The sequence below is a fragment of the Petaurus breviceps genome, unplaced genomic scaffold (genome assembly GCF_028583685.1).
Source record: "Petaurus breviceps papuanus isolate PSGF00001 unplaced genomic scaffold, PetGlider_PUasm1.0 80, whole genome shotgun sequence".
Taxonomy (NCBI): domain Eukaryota; kingdom Metazoa; phylum Chordata; class Mammalia; order Diprotodontia; family Petauridae; genus Petaurus; species Petaurus breviceps.
The window spans coordinates 23493645-23514554 of record NW_027186540.1 but is presented as its reverse complement, the minus strand read 5'-3'; the positions used below and the strand labels follow the sequence as shown (position 1 = coordinate 23514554).

The window sequence follows — 20910 nt, the reverse complement described above, 5'->3', positions numbered from 1 at the left end:
AAGTCAAAGCTCCTTAGGAATAACCCTTATGCAATTTCTGGGGTAATTATTATCTTTATCATAAGTCCCTCCATGCCCAGAAAAAATCTGCATGGCTCAGCCATTTAGTTGATGCTTCTTTATTGAGGTATTATTGGTTCAGTTCATGTGGACCTTTAAATATACTCTCGGATCCTAGAGGTTCAAGTCAAAGGTAAACCACTTTCAGCTACATTTGACAAAGAGAGTGGCATTGTACCTGAGGTTAGCCATTATTAATACTCAATAAAGTTTGTTCTAAAAGTATTTCTATAAGTTTACAAGCTGTTTATCATGTATTCTGACAACTGCAATTAACTCTCTTTTTTTAACAAATATAAATTATCTTTCTATAACTGTGACAGGAATGATTCTTTATAATATGTTTTTGTTAGGATGTTTTCCAAATCTATTTTTGTCCTTTTATAGTTTCAAAAAGCATAAATTATTATTATTGCTGTTGTTAAGATCATTTAGGATTTGTATAGTGTTTTAGAGAGTTTGCTGAGTGCTATGAACTTGATCCTCACAACAACCCTGTGAGGTAGGTAATACAGGTATTATCATCTTTATTTTACATAGATGTTAAGTAACTTGCCCATCATGATAGAGGTAGTACTGGAGGCATGATTCAAATTCATCTCTCTTGGTTCCAAGTCCAGTGCTCTCTCCATTATTCCATGTTGCCTCTCAAATTTTAACCTATATTTAAGTTAAAAAACATAACTACACAAGTTTAGGATGAGGGGAAACGAGGGAGCAACAGTTCACTGGAAAACGATTTGGAGATTTTAGTAACCTCAATGAGTCGACAATGTGACATGGCAGCCAAAAAAACCTAATTTGATCTTGGCCTCAATGAAAAAGACCATTGGTCCTAGTCAAGACCACATTCGGTTCTGGACTCCATATTTTAAGAAGAGTACTGACAACAGTATATGCCTAAGAGAAAAATTCCAGGATAATGAGGGTACCAGAAACCAAGTCACACAAGTTACTGGTTGAAAAAGCTTGGGATGTTCAGGCTAAAGACTTATGGGGATTGAATAGCTGTCTTCAAGTATTTAAAAGGACACTGGGTAGAAGAATTAAATTGTTCTGCTTGCTCCCTGAGGGAAGAAGAAACAACAGGTACAAGCTGCAAAATGGCAGATCTCAGCTCAATTCAAGGAAAAACTTCCTAACAATTAGAGCTGTCCAAAAGCATAACAGGCAGCTTTAGAAAGGTAGTGAATTCCCTATCACAGGAGATCTTCAAGAAACCAGATGACCACTTGTTGGGCATATTGTGTAAAGACCTCTGTTTGGACTAGATGAAGAATTAGAGTTGGAAGAAATCTGCAAGATCATCTGGTCCAAGTGATTTTCACAGAAAGTAAGTACTAGTCCCTTTCCAAATCTGGAATTCTGTGAAACTGGTAAATTAAATACATTCTTGTCCTTTTCTGTCTTTGTTTACAATGCCTAGAATGTTCTCCTAACCCCACCTTTTTGCTTAATTTTATCCACAAAGCCTACCTTATCCGTTATCTTCCCTGACTATCTCAGATACAAGTAATGACTCCCTTCTTCCTTTAAACTCCTTTTATTTTCTTTACTATACATGTCATACTTACTCATTATTGCACTGTCATGTCTATCTCTCCCTATCTCTAAAGTCATTAAAAGCTCTTTCAAAACAGAATTCTTTGTATGACCCACAGCACTAGCACAATGATTTCTATGTAGATTGGTAGGCATTCAAACATCAAGAATTTTCATATTCCCAAACAATATCATATCATCATAAGTGAATAATTCTGGTTCATTCTTAACACAGTGAAAGCTATGAAAGCTAGGTCAATCATCTAATTTTATCTAAGTTTATGTAATTTAACAAGGTCTTAAGCAAACTTCACAAAAGGTGTTACTTAGGGTTCTTGTTGCCCACCTCTGGGAATTCCTTGTTGGGAGTCATTGCTGATAAGTTCGGATGGCAGACTGGTGTTGCTTCTTAGTTCCTTCTCTAGGGGAAAAATTACGTAAGGAGATGCCAGGGGAACCTTGAAATCTTTATAAATATAGCAATAAAATTATTGTAATTAACAACAATAACTATCAAATAATAACATGAAATGACATTTATAGAGTACAGTAAGTTTTGCAAAACTTTTTATTTCCTCACAACAACCCTAAATATCCCTACTTTACAACTACATAAACTGAGGCTTAAGAGAGGTCAAGTGACTTGCCCAGGGTCACACACAGCTAACAAGTGTCTAAGGTAGGATTTTAATTCAGGTCTCTCTTTACTCCCAGTATACTGACCTTTCCATTATACTACTCTGTCTACCCGGACAGTTACATACCACTTTATAATCTTGCCATTATGGGGAAGGAGAAATGATTAGTAATTAAGTAACAAACTTTAAAAAGAAGGTTATAAACTTTAACCTTATTACCCCAAGAATCAATGTTTGAATCAGAGGTTTTATCCTGATTGTGGGATTCATATCCTGCCCTTTGTAAGTTCTATAATCGAGTTTAATTCCTATCCCCACCCCATTATGGAATCAAGGGGCTAAATGCATAGTTATGTATTTCTATAGGAAAGATGCTAGTGAGGTCAGGGAACTGACCAGGGACTAGAACCTGTACTGAGAGCTTATTCCATACATGCTGCAAACTATCTTGAAGCACAGCTAGTCTGCATAGCTAAGAGTGCAAAAAAAAACCAAACTAGGTCTTGCCTGACACCTGTAAAATCACTTGGAACAGACTGACTCTACTCTTCCTGTTTTATGGAAACTGAAAAACTCTATACCTATATGTTTCCTGTTTGCTTTCCCTGCCAATGTCATTAGTAGTGGAAAACTAGCCAGAGAAAAACTGCCAACTAGAAAACTTGTAACTTTTGTCGGTGTCAGAGAGCTGTCAGTACAAACATGGATTAAGGGGTTTAGCAATGTTCTGTTAGGTCTGAGGGAAGTTTTTTCCTGAAGGATAATTACACTGATCCCCCTCCACCAAACGCCTACTGCTACTTCTCTTCCTTTCGTGTTCTGAAGACCGTAGCACCTGAGCTCATGGTTACATGTCAACACCCTCCTTTCCTTATAGTCAGTGTCAGATGCTGCTATCATCAGGTGTGTTTATATTTTTAAGGCCCTATGTCATCTCAATCCGAGTTTTAAATGTACTATAATTTAAAAAACAAAACAAAAACCCAAAACATTATTCTTTTTAACACTTTCTTTCTCCCCACCCCAGTCATAAACGCTTAATTGCAAGTAAAGAGTAGGAAGGCCCAAAACTAGTTTCTTTGTTATTTCTGTATGGATATAATATAACTTCTTTTAAAAATGTATTACGGCTACATTGTAATCAGTAATTTAAAGCTAACACAGCTAATTTAGCCACTGTTACTTTATTCTTTTAATACTTCGAACCAAGATTCAAATTTCCTTTGGATTTAGGAGCCAAATTTATTTGAGCTTTCAGGAAAAGTATTTTTTAAAAGGGGTGGGGGGAGAGGGGACAGAAGAATACTTTATCCTAGAGCATGGACTCCCAACTCTAGGTCACTTAAGTTCAAAAGAAGATTCTCAAACCATTTCCTACAAAACCCCAGAGTTGAGTATGTTTGCCCAGAAAACTCCCTTCACCTATATACAAGGCAGGAAGAAGCAGAAGCAAATGAAGCCCAAGCTGCATAAGTACAGCAGCATCTGCATAGTGCCCCAGTACACTTCTTTTCAAACTATTTGATAAGGAAACATAAAACACATACAATGAAATAGAACCAAAAATTACTTATGTAGTTTTTGGCCATAGAACTGAAAATACTAAACATAACAGGGAACTAGCACCCAAGATTTTCTGATCTTTTCTTTAAATAGTTTTCATTTCATTCTTACCCCCAGAAAGAAGACTTCCTCTGCCTATAAGGCAATTTTAAGAATTAAGCTTCATAAAGCACTAATTTCAAGTGCTTACATTCAGAAATGATGAGTGAAATGAAAGGGCTGGGCACAAGAAGTCACAGGTATAAGAATCTTCCTTCAGGAATTAAGAACAGTATCATTCTTCCATCCTAACATTCAGGAAAAAAGACTGGCATAGACAAAAAGGGAGGAAAAAAGGAAGCAAAAACTCAAAACCACTAGGGGAAATTTATTTCAGATACCCAAACTGCTAGAGCTTATCATTTAAACCTCTACTGTCTAACCCACCCCTACCATCTTATCTAGTTAAGCTTAAGTATAAACACCACACTAATGACATGTCAGAAATTACATTTTCTTGTATAATGTACCCTGCATAAAAACAGTGAGTCCTTCCCTGGAATCCTGTATTTTGTTTGACTTTTTCTAAACCAACAATGGGATAAAATAACCCTGTCTTCAACTTATTGAACTTTCTTTGAAATAATCCTGTCATTACTATAAAAAATAAAAAGACTCAACATTAAAATATTGCACATGTTGTACTGGGGGAGGGGGCAAGCCATGACTGGTGTTGAGTTTGTTGTAGCTAAAGTACATCGGACTGATTTTTATAAACAGTGATCTACTACTGGCTAAATGAATTATATTTAACTAATCAAACTAAAATTGAAGTGGTCTTACATCAGTTAACACCAGTGCTTAAAATATGGCCATGGCAATGTCTTTTATATGTGAATGTCCAGTGGCTAAAGGGACACAGTTCTAAGTCTGATGCCACAGCATCTGGACAAGTAAGAACTGGATGAATAAGCTATTTATGTGTGTGTATTGGTCAGGGAGGAATGAAGAAAAATTAAATTCTTACCATATTACAAATACAGTACTTGATTAACTGGAGCTCAATTATTAAAGGCTCCTTGAAAAAGTGTTTAAAAAACAAAATAATTTGACTGTCATAGAATAACAAACTAAGAGCTAGAAAGAGTCAGATAGTCCAAATTTCTTATTTAACAGATGACAAAACAAGCTTTTTTTGAGTTAACCTTTTCTGAGGTTAAATAACTTGCCTAGTTATTTAACAAAGGTACTAAGTGGCAGAACTAGGACTATATCTTAATGAGAACTTTGGGAATTTAAAATACATAGGATATACCTAGTTTAAGAAAATCTAAACTAGTATCAAAACAAGTAAAACAAAGTATCATTTCATATTAAGAAATGAACATTCTAAAAGGTGGTATCAAATCATTTAAGTAGTTTATTAACTACTAAAGTTTCAGGGAAAGAGATAAAAGCTAAGGTGTTAAGGTTCCAATTGATAATGGAATATCAATCAGGTTTGAAAATAAAGCACTTTTCAGAGCAAATGGAAAATATTTCTAAAATTTACAGAGAATTTTTCATATTCTATGGCACAAATCAGTCATTTAAAATTTACTTCACAATCTCCAGCAGCTCTACCAAGTTCTGTCAGTAGATGGCCCTAGTGAATCTAACAAAGCTAAACATTAATAATGAAGAAAATTAGATTGTAAAATGTATCATAGAATCATAAAATTTTAGAATTATGAAGGGATCTTAAACTTAGTATCACCTCTAATATTACAGATAAAGAAATCCAGGTTTGTAAAGGTTAAGTGACTTGCCCAAGGTAAGTGAGTTAGTTTGTAGTTAACAGTAATGGTAATAGCAACAGTCATCATTAGTGGTAGTAGTAAAAGTATCATAGTTATAACTCAGGTTTCTAAATCTAATTCTGATATTCTTTGTATCACACCATACATTAAGTCTACAAAAACATATAGATTTTTGAAGCAAATAAAGGTAAATTTCCAATTTGTTTTTTCTGACTGGACCTGTGATTTCATATGTGTAGGAGACTCTTGATGAGGAACTTCATCTACCAATTCAAATCAGCACCTTCTCTGCAACTTACAGTCTTAGAGAGTTGCCTGGGGCACTGAGAGGTTAAGTGACTTGCCACACAGCCAGTATGTGTCAGAGGCAGGACTTGAACCCAGGTCTTCCTGACTCGGAGGCCAGCTCTCTATCCACTATGCCATGCTGCCTCTCACTTCCAATCTTAGAATATAAAATTACAGCCTAAAATTAGAGGGAAAGGGACATAGGGAAAATATAATTTAGGCTCAATTCAGAATATGAACTATTTCAAAAGGCGTTACTAAATAGATATTTCAGGTGAGAAAAACTACCCAAAAAAATCTCTATTTCATTATTAAAATGTATAACTATGACTTCCATTGTAATGAAAACATTGTCATATTTCTGGTGTATTAGGCTTTTGTAAAAGTAAGCATTTACATATCACCAACTACATTTGTTTAGTGCTTTTAGACTTTATAGAATACTTTCCAATAAACTCTCTTACTTTAGGCTTATAATAAACCCCATGAGGCAGACAAGACAGATATTAGTATTTCTCATTTTCAAGATTTAGGAAGCAAGCCCAGAGGTTATAAAAGTAGCAATGTCACATAGCTAGGAATTTGTCTGATTCCTAGTCTAGTGCCCTTACCATACCATACTGCTTCTGTTTTGAGAATGCAATATGCACTTTTCTGTCTAAATGTATGTATCTGTCCAACTTATTAGGCAAAACAATATCTAGAATACAGGTGTAATTTCCTTAAAGTTAATAATAACAATAATAACAATTAATAAAAGCATTTTTACCACTTTAAGATTTACAAAGCACTTTTACATTATCTCATTTGATCCTCATAACAACGCTATGAGGTGTTACCATTCTCATTTTACAAATGAGGAAACGGAACCTGACAAATTAAGTGACTTGCTCAGGATCACACAATTTGAGTATGAGGCAGGATTTGATTCCAAGATTAGCACTATATCACACTATATTACCTTGCTGCTTTTACAATGAAGATTAAAAGATATACTACTAGAAATATTTCAAGTCTACAGGGCATGATCATTTATTTTTCTCATTATAAAGCAATAAATGAAAAGTGCTTTGAATCCAGCAGAAAGGTATGTTATAGACATTCTGTTGACATCTCCTTTCATACTTTATTTTTCAGTTTGGCTAGATTATTTGGCATTTTTATGTGTTTGATATTTAAGTGATTAGGTTATCTGAAGTAGGCAGGGGATCAGAGAAGAAGAGCAACTACACTACCACCTGACACCAAACAAAAATCAGCAAAAACAACTCTATCTTTGCTAATGATACAAAGATACATTATTATACAGGGTGACCCAAAAGTCTGAGTACAACTTTAAGTTATTAAAGCTATGGTATAGGGCAGGCCTGTACAACCATACGTTGTGCAGCCCTGCTATAGGGACACTGTACTCTAATTAGAATAAGAAACTATCATTTTTATGAAAATAATTTATAACTAAATTAACTATAACAGCAAGCACAATAGCTTAGAGAAAGAATTATAAGGAGCAGGCAGTCAGTTGAGGACACATTATCTTTTTTGGCTATTAATAATTAACTAATTCCAGTCCTGCCTCTATTCAGAAGCAGGACTGTCACTATTGCTAAAAACATGCCACTAAATCATAACATATGAGGAAAAATGTTTTCAGTAGAATCTGAATTATAAAGACAATGTGGTGGCCTAGTAGAAATCTGTATAGTTGCTTAATAATTCAGCCTATATATTGCAAAAGTATTTTTAAAAGTAACAGTTTATTTCCTTAAATAACATTCTGTGTAATCATATGATCAACAAATATTTATTGACCATCAATACAATGGCTAGGATGCAAAGAAGTTGCCAGCAGACTCAGGACTTTTCAATTTTACTTGGGGAAACAGAACAGATAAATGACAGATACATGTGTGGGTAGTAAAAATAGTGTTTAGGGGGTGGCCAGGTAGCACAGGGAGTAAGAGCACCGGCTCCAGTGTTGGGATGACATGTGGATTGAATCCGGGCTCAGACACTTAGCACCCACCCAGAAACACCTGGCTGTGTAACCTTGAGCAAGTTACTTAACCCCAATTGCTAAGGGGTGGCCAGTTGGCTCAGCGAGTAAGAGCACCGGCTCCAGGGTCGGGATGACCTGGGGATCAAATCTGGGCTCAGACACTTAGCACCCACCCAGAAACACCTGGCCGTGTAACCTTGAGCAAGTTACTTAACCCTGATTGCTTTAAAAAAAAAAATAGTGTTTAGATTACAACTGGCCTTGGAATCAGGAAGACCTGGATTCAAGTCCTGTCTTTGACATATACTAGCTGTGTGACCCTGGACAAGTCACTTGATATCTGAGTGCCTGTAGGTAACTCTCTAAAAGTATAAATTGCAGAGCAGGTACCAATCTGGTTAGAGTTTCTTCACCAGGAATTTCCTATGTTAATTAAATCAAAGATCTGGTCCATAAGAAAAAAATTTCTCCATTTATTTATTTTGGCCAAAAGATTGGCAAAGATCAAATATCATAGTTGAGAAAAAGGGCACTCATAGGAGTTGTGCCTTGAGGGAGTCAAAAACGCACAGTCAAAGAGGGAAAGGAATTCAAGGTCCTGGGAATGATACAGGTAGTAGACAACAAAAAAGTATATGTTTCTGGGCCAGGGTTATAGTTATAATTAGTGAGTCAACTGGTGTAGAGAAGTGTTGGATAATTAGAATGGAACTGGATTGGGTCAGGTCTTAATTATAAGGTTAAGAATTTATATTTGATTCTCTCTGCCCTTATGGAAAGCCCTTAATGATTTTGGGCCAGGGAATGATACGGTGAATGGTGTTCTAGGAATATTAACTGGATAGCAAACTGCAGAGACTATTAAGATAGACTAGATATAGAAAGGCCTTGTTGGAGGTCATTATGATCCAGGTCTAGGCATGATGTAATAAAAACCTAGACAAGAATGGTAGCTATCACAGTAAGAGATACCACAGACAAAGTAAGGTGACTAGAAAAGAGGGGAAAAGTCAAGAGAACTTTGGTGATTGGCTCTGAGAGATATGCAGGGAATGACAAAAGAGGAGTTTAGTTGAATAAAAATGATGACACCAAAGAAAGTAAATCCAAAAGGGGATAAAGAGAAAGTTTAAGCACTCTGGGTTTGAGAATAAGACTGTGTCAAAGTGGGTAAGCTCAGTAGGCCACTGGAGATGAGAAATTGGAGTTTAGCAAACCATTTTTCTTCAAAGTCAGCATATATCAGAAATGTAACATTTCAAAACTGAATAATCCCTAATGATGGAATAAAGTAGTTAGTTTTAGGATCGGTCATGTTACCCTGCCAGATTTACATCAGTACAATACATGTAAATTCTATACTTGAAAATAACTATATTGGTTCTAAAAATACTTTCAGTTGGTTGTGAAAACTCAATGCGCTTGTTTGAGGTTGTATAAAAGCATTTTAGATAGGCTTCTGCTTCTGCATTTTTAAAGAAATTATATATTACATAATTTTAAAGTTTTAAAATTTTGACTAAACAAAGCTTAAAAGACTTTTAGGTTGAACAAAAGAGAATAAAAGTTTACTGATGGCACTTATCGATTCTATGATTCTAGATCATAACACTTATTTTGGGGGGCAAGTCTACGGAAATAAGTGCTTGAGTACCAGAGGAATCTATAAGTGGGAGGCAAAATCTACTTTGCTTTATAGATATTTTCTACAAAAAAAAAAAAAAGGCAAACCATATTGTGACTCTTCATAAACTGAACCATTTCCCCACTGATTGCCTCATAAAAATCCCATGTATTAAGATTTGCTTACAACAAGTAAGTAAATAATTATATTTTCTTTCATATAATAGAAATTCCCTTTTAAAAATACAAGTTAATAATCTTAAGATTTGTATGATTCTTCATAAAGTATTTTCACATATGTTAACTGAAAGAGGTAGAAACTACAAATATTTCCTTCACTTTACAGCTGAGGAAACCAAGGCTTAAAGAGGCTAAGTGACTTGTCCAGAGTCACATACAAAAAAAGAACCAATCCAGAGATTCTGGGTCCAAGTCAGGGGTTCTTTTCATTACATTCTCTTCTTACATTATGGTTTACACAGCTTTTCATACAGTTATGTATAATACCTAAACAAATGATTTTGTGCAGAACTTGCAGTCTCTTAAGATTTATAGAAAAAAACTGAAAAGAACCCATGCTAATTATTTTAAGTAAAAAATGTTTTAGTAACATAAATAATTTCATTCCCTGATTTATCTTATATAATGAAGTTGGATTGTCATTTGTAAGAGAGTCTTCAAAGTGGGGGATACCCATTCTATATACAGACCACTGAGGCCTCCCAAAGGTTGTTTCCAGGTTACCCAAATGCCTTACATGCAATGCTAAGAATCTACCCTCTTAACATAGAAGTGGCATATGTATTTGCACAGGTTGCTATGCTGAAGGCTATATTACAGCATTAACAGCATCTTTGGATCTTTTCTAATGGAAAAAAGCAGGAGGTAAAATCACTTCCAGATTATTCAGTATTGTTATGGGGTCAATAACAACTACCTAATGCCTTCTTTACAACAAAGGTTCTGGTACCACAAAATGAATTCTCTGTTCAAAATTTTTTAAATTCTAGTCACTATCTGTGTTACCTTGGGCAATTAACCTCTCTGGGCCTCAGTTTCATCTATAAAATGAAATGTTTGGACTCGGTGATCTTGAAATCAACTCCAAAATTCTATCAACATAAGTTTATTTCTGGGAAAAAGGGTTTCAATTTAAACAAAATAGATGTCTACTGAGGAACAACAACATATGTATCCTCTCACATCCCTCACCTTTCAATACTGTTCTGTCCCTTAAAATGTTAAGTCTTACTTTCAGGACACTAGTAACATTGTTACAAAAGAAAGACAATTATTTTGCCTTTTTTCATGGCCTATCATTTCAGAACATTGGGAGGTAGGTGGTTCCTCAGTAAGATAATGCCAAATCAATCAATCAATCAATCAATCAATCTATCAATCAATCAATCTATCTATCAGTGAATTCATATAAAAATATTTTTCAATCAATAATAGAAAAGCAATACCTCTTATTCTTTTTTAATGATGAATTGTTTAATGATTTTAGGAAAAGTACTAAGATAGCTAAAACAGCCAAGAATGAAATTTTAAAGTATATTACTTTTACAGTCTGATTTTAACTGGCAATCCCCCGATTTTAGACCTGTGATTTTATTTGGATATGGACACTCCCTATATCAGTGAAGATTAATTACACTAATAGTCTTACCTTGGCGATTCTTAACTTAGGGTCTGTGTATTTTTTTTTGGAGGGGGAAGGCAAGGCAATTGAGGCTAAGTGACTTGCCCAAGGTCACATAGCTAGTTAAATGTCAAGTGTCCGTGGCCAATTTTGAACTTAGGTCCTCCCAACTTCAGGGCAAGTGTTTTCACTGCGCCACCTAGCTGTCACCATGTCTTTTTAAAAATATATATTTTGATAACTACCAAAGGGATTCATAACACAAAAAAGAATAATTCCTTTTTTAGAGAGTTACCTGGATACTGAAAGGTTAAAAGGTCACATAATTGGTATGTGACAAAAAACAGGACTTGAACCCAGGTCTTCTTAGCTCTAAGGCTGCCAAGCTAACCACTACTGTACTGCCTATCAGAACTGGCTTAAAAATGTTTTCAAATGTCAGCAAATATAGCATAGGAAAAGACATTTAGAGCTAGGAAAATAAAATACTTCAGCTCAAGTTAGTAATTAATATTAACTATATAGTTAACAAAAACAGCTGACAAAAGATATGTATTTCTGCAGTGAATGTCTGCAGGAAAGCAGTGTGAGAAAAATTATTTCATTTAAACATTGGCTGTTTAACTAAAATTTAGTAGTTCCAATGCTTCCTGCCCTCTAACCCCTAAAGATCACAGAATACCAGAGTTGGAAGGGACCTCAGAGGTAATCGAGTTCAAATTGCACCTGATCAAGAATGTCCTCTACAACATCCAACAAATGGTCACCCTACCTTTACTTGAAACCTCTAGTGGGGAAAAACCCCTACCCTCCCAGGGCAACCCATTCCACTTTTGGATAGCTCTAAATTTGGTTACAGTAATACTTACTCTGAGCCTGCAGCCATTTCCAAATATGAAGTTTCTGCTGTATCAACCCCCAATGGGATCACTATGCTCATGACGTTCGTTTCTGATAAATTCGATTACTACGGAGTCCTATGCATTGGTATCCAAAACACTGGGGCATGCCAGCCACAGTGCTCATTGCAAACATCTAAGTGCATCCACAAACCCTGTTTAAAAGAAAAAGGAACAAAAAAAACTTCAGAAATACTTCCATACATTTTAAGTAACAGATATGGTATATAACTTATAACAGGTAATAGCTTACAGAACGTGCACATGAAAGCATTGCAAAATGCTTTAAGGTTAACAGAATCCTTTACATACTTCATCTCATTTGAAATAAGAAAATGTTACACAATGCTCAGGATCAACTGTTACTTGCCACAGTTATTTTTGTAGAGATAAACTGTTTCTTACTTCAACTTATCTGTATCTTTTTCAACAAGTAAGTATTCAATCCAGGGGACTATCAAACAGGAGAGAAATATATTTCTAGGCCATTTTCTTCCTTAAAGAAGTGGAACATATAGTATAACATGAAAAGTAAAATAATCATGTGATAAAACGGTACTTTAAAGGAAGTATTTAAGATTTCATTTTGAGAGCCATAGTATAATCCTCCCGTAACACTGTATAGATATAACACTATCACCTATGTTCTAACTTTTTTTTTCCTCTTTAGAATATATAACATTAAATATTCAAGAGGGCAGCTAGATGGCGCAGTGGATAGAGTGCCAAGCCTGGAGTCAGGCCAATTCATCTTCCTGAGTTCAATTCTGGCCTCAGACACTTACTAGCTGTGTGACCCTGGGCAAGTCACTTAGCCCTGTTTTTCTCAAGTTCCTTAGCTGTAAAATGAGCTAGAGAAGGAAATGGCAAACCACTCCAGGATCTTTGCCAAGAAAACCCCAAATGGGGTCACGAAGAGTTGGAAACAATTGAAACAACTGAACAACAAAATATACAGGAGATGTGATATGATCTGCACCTAATCCATAGTACAATTAAATGTTTTATATGTTCTTTCCTAACATTTTGACAAAGCGACACTAAAAAAACATTCAAATCTCTGTGGCACAATTGAAAGAGCATGGGCTCTGGCATCTGAAAACCAAGGGTTAACATCTTGTTCTCTGCTAATCACTCATGACCCATATGATCCTGGATAAGTCACTTAATCACCCTGTAAATGAAGGAGCAGAAAGGCCCTTCTAGTTCTAACACCATTATTATCTTATGATCCTACCATTCATGTATAGAAGAAACTAATAAAGCAGTGTTTAAAATCTACAGGGAGTAAATATCCTCTTAACGACACAGATGAGCACATATTTGCCAAGTTGTAGTCTTAAAGAGCTGCCTAGGGGAACTGAAAGGTAGAAATGACTAGTCCAAAGTCACAACCCAGCTCTTTCTGACTGAGGCTGGTCCTCTATCCTTTATACCAACTGGCCTCTCCAAGTGGTTTACTCTCTATTAAAACACTTGTACATAATTTTTGGTACATGAAATGATTACCAAAGGTCCATCCAACGATTTCTTCTGCTGTAATCGAGAACTGGATGGGTACTGTCTTAAGAGTACCATTTTAGATAAACCTACAGACATGAAACAACAGTTTAAGTACCTATAGTTTTTATAGTATTAGTTTATGTCTCTGCTATGTTATTCCCAAAATGTATGAAGACCTATACTCCAGTTAATAGACTTTATATCCATCCAGAAAAGAAACAAAATTGAGAATGATGCTGAGGGAAAGATAAACATGAAAAATGTAGTAAATAAGCATCAATATAGGCCTGAATTCACCAGGGGAAAAAAAAGTTCTTGGTTATTTTCAAACCTGGTAGTCCTAGGGCTTCTATACTAAAACCCATTTCAAGTATAGACATGGATATGGAACCAATTTTTTTCTGATTTCAAAAGTACTGTCCCATGTTTCTAGACTATGCTATGACAGATTCCATGTAATTAAATTAAAAAACATCCCTTCAAGATGGCAAGTACAAGAGTAGACTTAGAAATGATAAAAATTATCCTAGGTTCTTCATTAAGTATTTACATTGCTAAGATATGGAGACAAAATTTAAAATTTCTATAAGTAAATGAAGATCATGTGAAAAAAAATTACCAGTATATACCATTAATTTTTTCCTTCATTCACTTATAGCACTCAAAAGTTTTGGGTCTAGTAGGTAATGTCTAACAAAACAAACCTTCCTCTGTTGGAAGTTGCTGAAGTAGGGGTTTTTTTTAAGGTTAATAAATCATCTAAAAGATAGAGGCAAAGTTCATTTTACACATTTATCAAGCTTATAAATGTTTATCAGAAGCATAAACTAGAAATTTAATGATTTATTGCTTGAAGAATATACATGAGTTTAAATAACTGCATATTTCCTATGTCATACTGGTGTCTATACAATCAGGATGGTAATGACTTGTTATCAAGCCACAGCAAGCATTTATTCAGTGCTTACTATGTGCTGGGCAGTGTGCATACATTTTAATCATGCAAATGTACATGCTTGAAATTTTTTTTCAGTTATGAAAACTAAATATGTCCTACTCTGGTCACATTCTTTACTTAGCTCTTCTTTTGACAATAGAATATAAATGGACAAGGATAGAAGTACAATGTGGCCTTGAAACACAAGGTAATTAGTGCATCTGATAAGGAACTTGTCTAATCAAATGAGTTAAATTATCTAAAATGCAATAATTGTTACATTCTGCATAAGGTTACTTTTATCCAAAAATATTATGATGATTAAAACTTCAAAATTCCTTGAAGAAGCAAACCTCTAGTTTGTTTAAATGGAAAGGAACTAGCATCCAGACTTACTTGGCTTTTAACCAAGGGTCTTCTTTGTCAATTTAGTTCAAGAAATACCAAGTAGGTCAACATATCCAAATACATCCAGGAAATCTAGCCTGCTTAATATACTGGACCAGAAAAGTTCATTTGCAACAAATTTGTTACTTGTCTTGTCATTCTGTCTTCTAAAAAAAATAAAAACAGATGCAACAAGGCAATGAGTACTTAGGAGAAAAGATGTAAAGAAGTATGTGGAAAGAGGTTAAGACACTCACTAGCAGAAGGGGTTAGTAGAAGAGTTGATAAGAAACCAAACAACTGCCCTCAAGGTAGCTACATTTTTATTCTTGAAAATAGAAACCACTGTTAACCACAAGTCAGCAAACACAGTGAGGAGAATAAATGATATCCATCAAAGAAATAATGTAAAAGGAAATACCATGAGATGGGTGATAATTCTGAGGTCCAAGAAAGAATAAAAATCTTCACAAAACCTGTTATCCAGAATAGACCTAGAAACCAAGTGAACACAAGGCATTGATTGAGCTGTTTTTCCCCCAAAGGACATAAAATTGAACTACTGACACAGTTACAAGATATAAACCTAAATGTAGCCAAACAATTTCTGACAAAGACTGAAGGTGATTTTTAAATAAAAGCTATCACCCTTTACAGAAATGAAAGCTAAACTATGCCACACAAGTAATAACCAAAATTAGATATTCAAGAAAAATCTGGGGGTGGGGAGGCCAAAGAAAAAAGAATTTTTTGAAAGACAAAGAGAAGACACAACATGAAAAAAAACCCTAAAGTTATAAAAACAAGTTGATAAAATGAGATTAAAGGAAAAAAGTAGTAAACAGAGAGTATACTACTTTATCTTTATATATAGCACTTAACAGTTTACAAAGAGCTTTTTTTTCCAGCAACTCTGAGTCATGGAGAACATTTAAATAAGAAATTGTGGTCCACTAAGGACCACTGTCACACTGCTAACAAATGCCAAAGCCAGAACTCATTTTCAGATCATCTGACTTCAAGTCTAGGGTTTTTCCCATTACACTAGACTGCCCAGAAATAAAAACTTGAAAAAGAATTAAAATAATTTTTAAAGACCAGAAGCTACACCAACAAATGGAAAGATTAAAAGATGACAGGAAGAAAGAATGGAAGGAAGGAAAGGTTAAGAATAAACCAAAAATAATACCAACAAATAAAATGTGAAAAAAAAGTTCTGAGGCTGTAAATCTATGGAAAAAAAAAAAAACAGGTCAAAAGATATTGCCATTAATAAAAGTAATGGCAATCTTTGAAACAGCATTGAGTCATGCATTAGAAAACAACTTCACTGAATTTTTAGGTTTATTCCAGAAGAAAATGATAACTTTTAGAATAATATGCCAATACTAACAGATTTTCTTATAAACTGAGGGTTAAACTAGTCAGCACATATAAGATGTATTTGACAGTGATTTTTTTGGTGCAGAATGAAAAGAACAAAAAAGCAGGAAATCCTAGGGTTTTTACAACCTTTTCAATCCTCTATTTCTTTACCTATCAAGAAGGAAGTTGAATTACCTCATGTCTAAAGACCCTTCTTCTCATACTAAATTTCTAATTTTATGGAGTAAAAGGAAAAATTAATCGTTCAAAGCAGCTTAATACTCTCTGCAAGTACAATAAATACTAGATGGCTTATTCTAACAAAGCACTGGCATAGTTACATGATATTTAATATACCTTAAGAAAACAAATACTTCAGCATTAATGTGCCTACAATTGTTCCCACTATCACCTTCCTAGTTTTCCTGTAGTTAGGCTATTACAGTGCTTCCTGAGTACTTATCTGCTATTTCAAAAAGACCTAACAGGATATCAAAGGAATGATAGCTGAGAGGAAATTCTACCTAGGACAAAAATCTAGCAGATGATAAAAGTATACACTCAAGAACTAATTACATCCAAAAACTCTTCAACACCAACTGTACAAAAAATAGGGGTAAGGAATTCAGGAGGAAGAAGGGGAATCATTGCAGAGTACTCCAGCTCTTTGGTACATTCTATTAAAGCTAGATTTCTCTATACCAAGGCTAGAGAGGTTAATTTAAGACGAGTAAGCAGCATTCTGGAAGGAAGGAGTTTCCACTACATATGCTCCAAGTTCATGTAGGAGGAAGAGACTATTGACATGTCACTTTTCCCATGGCTTTTTGGTACTCCCTCCCCTCATCCTAATGAAATCTGACTGTACTAAAAGGATGCTAGATTATTCAATGTGCTCCACTCAGCAAATGAACTTAGTTTATAGTTACCTCGATCAAGGCTGGGATGATGAGATTAAGTATATGTTTTTAGGAACTTCCTACGTGCTAAAACTTTGATCAAAGGTCTGGTTTAAAAATCAAAGACACATTTGAGCTTTTGTGCTTTTTAACTGTTAAAATTTATTAATTTTAGTGATTCTGCTTAAAGGATACATGCTATGATATAAATAAAAGGTTTTATGCTGACTTTAAGAAATTTAAAGTAGAAGACTCTTCAGTGTTTTCATGAAATAAAAATTAAATGTTCGCAGATTTGAAGGTAGATATCACAGATTCTAAAACTGAAAAAAATTGGTACCAGAACTTTGTTAAAGTTAGATAGATTTTAATGTATGGTACTTTCTAAGAGAGCTAGTCTTCCAGCAGAAGTTAATCCCTGGAATATTCAAGTTTACAATTCATATAACTTCTGAAAACATAATTTAAAATGTTAAAACAAATATTGAGGTTTGGAAACTAAGGTAATTCTTTGTTATGAGAGATAAGGGGAAGTGGAGAGATATAAGAAGAAATCTAAGAAATATAAAAACAAAACTATCAATAAAAATCTATTTTAAAAACTAAGTCAATATTAAGCTATATAATCTACTCACAGTATCTATTATTGCCCGAGTAATACATACTTTAGTGACTGTTCCATCTGAAATTTTAAAAATAAAATCTGTACAAACTAGCATGAACATCTATTCTATACATCCACATATAGTGATCATAAATCTTTAAAATCCTAAACTTATTTCTTTTGCTGAATCCATTTTATCCTCCAACCTCTGAATTAGGAGCAAGTCCTCCCAAGATTCAGCCCTCCCTCATATATTTGCTCTCTCAAAGATTTCAACTATGTTAGTGAAACCCAAATCTATCTCTAGTCTCTTTGCAATTTTATTACTTGTTTCCAACTATTTGTGGGATATAGATCCACTCGTATACCCCACCATCACCTCAAATTCACAGGGCCAACACTATATAGTCCAAGATTTCACTAACTCTGACTTCGTAGGCTTTTGGCCTCTCCAATTCCAGTCTCCTGTCTCCAATTGAATCTTGGTAGAGTTGTCAAAATGGTCTAAGGCACAGATTTGAAAATGTGACTCCTCTGCTTAACAAAAAATTCAAGGGGTTCCCAATTGCCTATAGGATAAAACATACATTTCTTATCTCTCCCCTTCTTAAAATCTAGATATCAGTTAAACTGGACTACAATTTCCCCAAATCCAAAAACCTGCTTTCACACAAACTACTCTCCATCTCTGGAATTTACTTCCTCATCATCATGCCTCAGAATCTTTGTGTACCTTCCAAGCTTAGCTGAGTTGTTAGCTTTTCCATGAAGCTCTCTCCCCTCTCAATTTTCCTTGTACTATTGTATACATGTTGTGTCCTAGAGTAAAAAGTAAGCTCTTTGGGGAGGGTAAAGATGGTTTCCTTTTTGTCTGTCTCCCTAGCACAATGTTTTCCCATAGCAAGCAAAAAATTTTGCTAAACTGAAAACAGAAAAATATTCAAAATCTGGATGTTCTTAATCACCAAGGAGATGACAAATTCCATTTATATAGTGTTTAACAGACTTTACATATATTTGCTTGACATAGCAACTGAATGAAGACAGACAAGTATCACTTTATAGATGAAAAAAGGCTAAGTGGTTCAGTCAAGAATCAGAGCTTAAATCTAAGTTTCTGACTCTTCACCTGCTGCTCTCTTCCTCAAACCATGCGGCCTCTTTACAGAGATTTGTACTATATATCTTGGATACATCTCTTCACCTGTCTAGGCCCCAGTTTGCCTATCAGTAAAATGAGGATTTAGCCTAGACAATTGATAAAGTCCATTCCAGCTCTAAATTCCAATGATTTACATTCTACAGAATTCTCATGTTATTTAGAACATATTCTATTTAAAATAAAGGTTCCAAAAATTTTTTCTCGCAATATTAAACTAAGTTATTCTTTTTTAAAAAATGAGATCAATTCATGTTGAATGGAGATATGCTAACTCCATAGAAACAAGAATATCTTAGAGCAAGTTTCTTATAGAGTCCCTTGACAACTTAATGATTTCTCCTCCCACTCTGCCACTTCAATTCTATAATTACCTTGCCAAAAACTGATCCTTTACCAAAACTATCTTTCAAACGGTTTATCTTAAAATTAGCATGACTGATAGTGCTTTATACTGAGATGACCCTACCTGCTTATGTGTAGGGGGAGAAGAGCGTGGAAAAAAGTATGTGGGAGAATCAGATATTGCTTTATGTCCAATTATTATAAAGCCCTGTACTCTACAGAGAGAGGGTTGGGGAAAAGAACATCAACATAGTCTATGATTCAGCATTCTAAAATAGGAAAACACATCAGGAGTTCAAGAGAAAGCATATATTATTCATTGGCTCTAGTGCTTGTCCATCAGCTCAGCTCAGGCAAGAAATACGAAGAAGAGCAGACCACAGGAAGGGTAGGTCCAAGATGTAACGCACATTTTACAGTTCAAGTCCTACTAATGCTTTCTTCACAACAACCTGGGACGGTAGGTAGAATATATAAGCATGAGAGAGGTAGTGTGTTACAATGGATAGAGGCATAGTTTGAAGCAAAAAAACATAAGTAAGCATGCACCTGGATTATCATTTTATTAGTGTCAAAACCTCCTATTATGTCCTCTTCCTCCAAAGATATAGATCTGCAACTTGATAGAAAATGATAGTTGTTTGGGGCGCTGAGAAGTTGGTTAAGCTTGGCTCCAAAGCCCATCATGTCTAGCTATCTATTAGTACAAACTGTATTGTTCCCATTTTACCCTTAAGGAAACTGAGGTTCTGAGGCATTAACTCAACAGGAAAAAATGCTAAAAAGCAGTATAAGAAAGAATGCTGGAGATTGGGGGTGTGGTAGAAAGAGGAATAAAAAGAGGACTTCATTGGTCAAAGTTCAGGTTATGTTTCCCTTGAAGCAGCTACCTGGTAGCCACGAGATGTACGGACTTGGCTTCCTTGTCACCAGAGAATGAAAAGGCCCACCTCCATGGAGCTGGGGCCTTTCACACTTGGGTGACAAGAGTAGAGATATGCTTCCCCTCCACTGTCCAATCACCACACTCTGCCCTGCTGACCAGGGCAGACCTTTTCTACATGGAGAGGAAAGGAGCCCTAAGTACTTAAGCTACATGCTGGAGTATATTGCTGAATATCCTTTCTGTGCTATAGCTAAGTATCTAATAAAGTAGAAGATGCAATTTAAAAAGCAGGGCAATATCCACTGGGAGGTCCAACTAATGGTACTTCCTTCTAAAAGAACAATCAACAACTGAAAAAGACCAAACTGACCAAAAAACATGTGAACTTAGGAGGAACCATGGTGTAGCTATTTTTAAGAACTGAGCAGGGTACAAAGCCTAAATTTACCTCTAAGTGAGGCTGGGGAGGTGAGAGTCCTATAAACTTTAGAAAGGTCTCTCACCAAAGATGAAGGATTGGGGAATGAAGGAAGGTAGGAGACAATGCCAAACAGGACTTTTCCATGTTCATAGCCATAGATCTTAGGCAAGAAATACAGTACTATAAACTGAAGGAAAGATGTATGTCCTACTCTCATCTGATTCTTGAAGGCTATCTTATTAAAAAAAAACAAACAACCTTATCAGCCAAATCCATAAGAAGATTAGAAATGAGTCATTGCTAAAGGCATGAAAGAAGTCTACTTTCCAGGCACTAGTGCTAAGGATTAGGATTTAAGCACAAGAACGATTC

At 35.1% G+C, this 20910-nt stretch overlaps 1 protein-coding gene across 6 annotated transcripts in view; it reads right to left on the bottom strand.

The window, feature by feature from the left end:
- The window catches only part of LOC138176057 (inactive histone-lysine N-methyltransferase 2E), a 90727-nt gene that overhangs the window by 55082 nt on the left and 14735 nt on the right, over positions 1–20910 (bottom strand). For 4 of the 6 annotated variants that reach the window (XM_069106805.1, XM_069106800.1, XM_069106804.1 and 1 more), the window contains exon 2: positions 12003–12187. In XM_069106805.1, the coding sequence (XP_068962906.1) occupies positions 12003–12073 (71 nt within the window). In that variant the 5' untranslated portion in view covers positions 12074–12187. Of the gene's footprint in view, positions 1–12002; positions 12188–13541; positions 13600–15280; positions 15354–20910 lie in introns of those variants that run through there. The other 2 variants (XM_069106801.1, XM_069106802.1) reach the window with 2 other exon arrangements.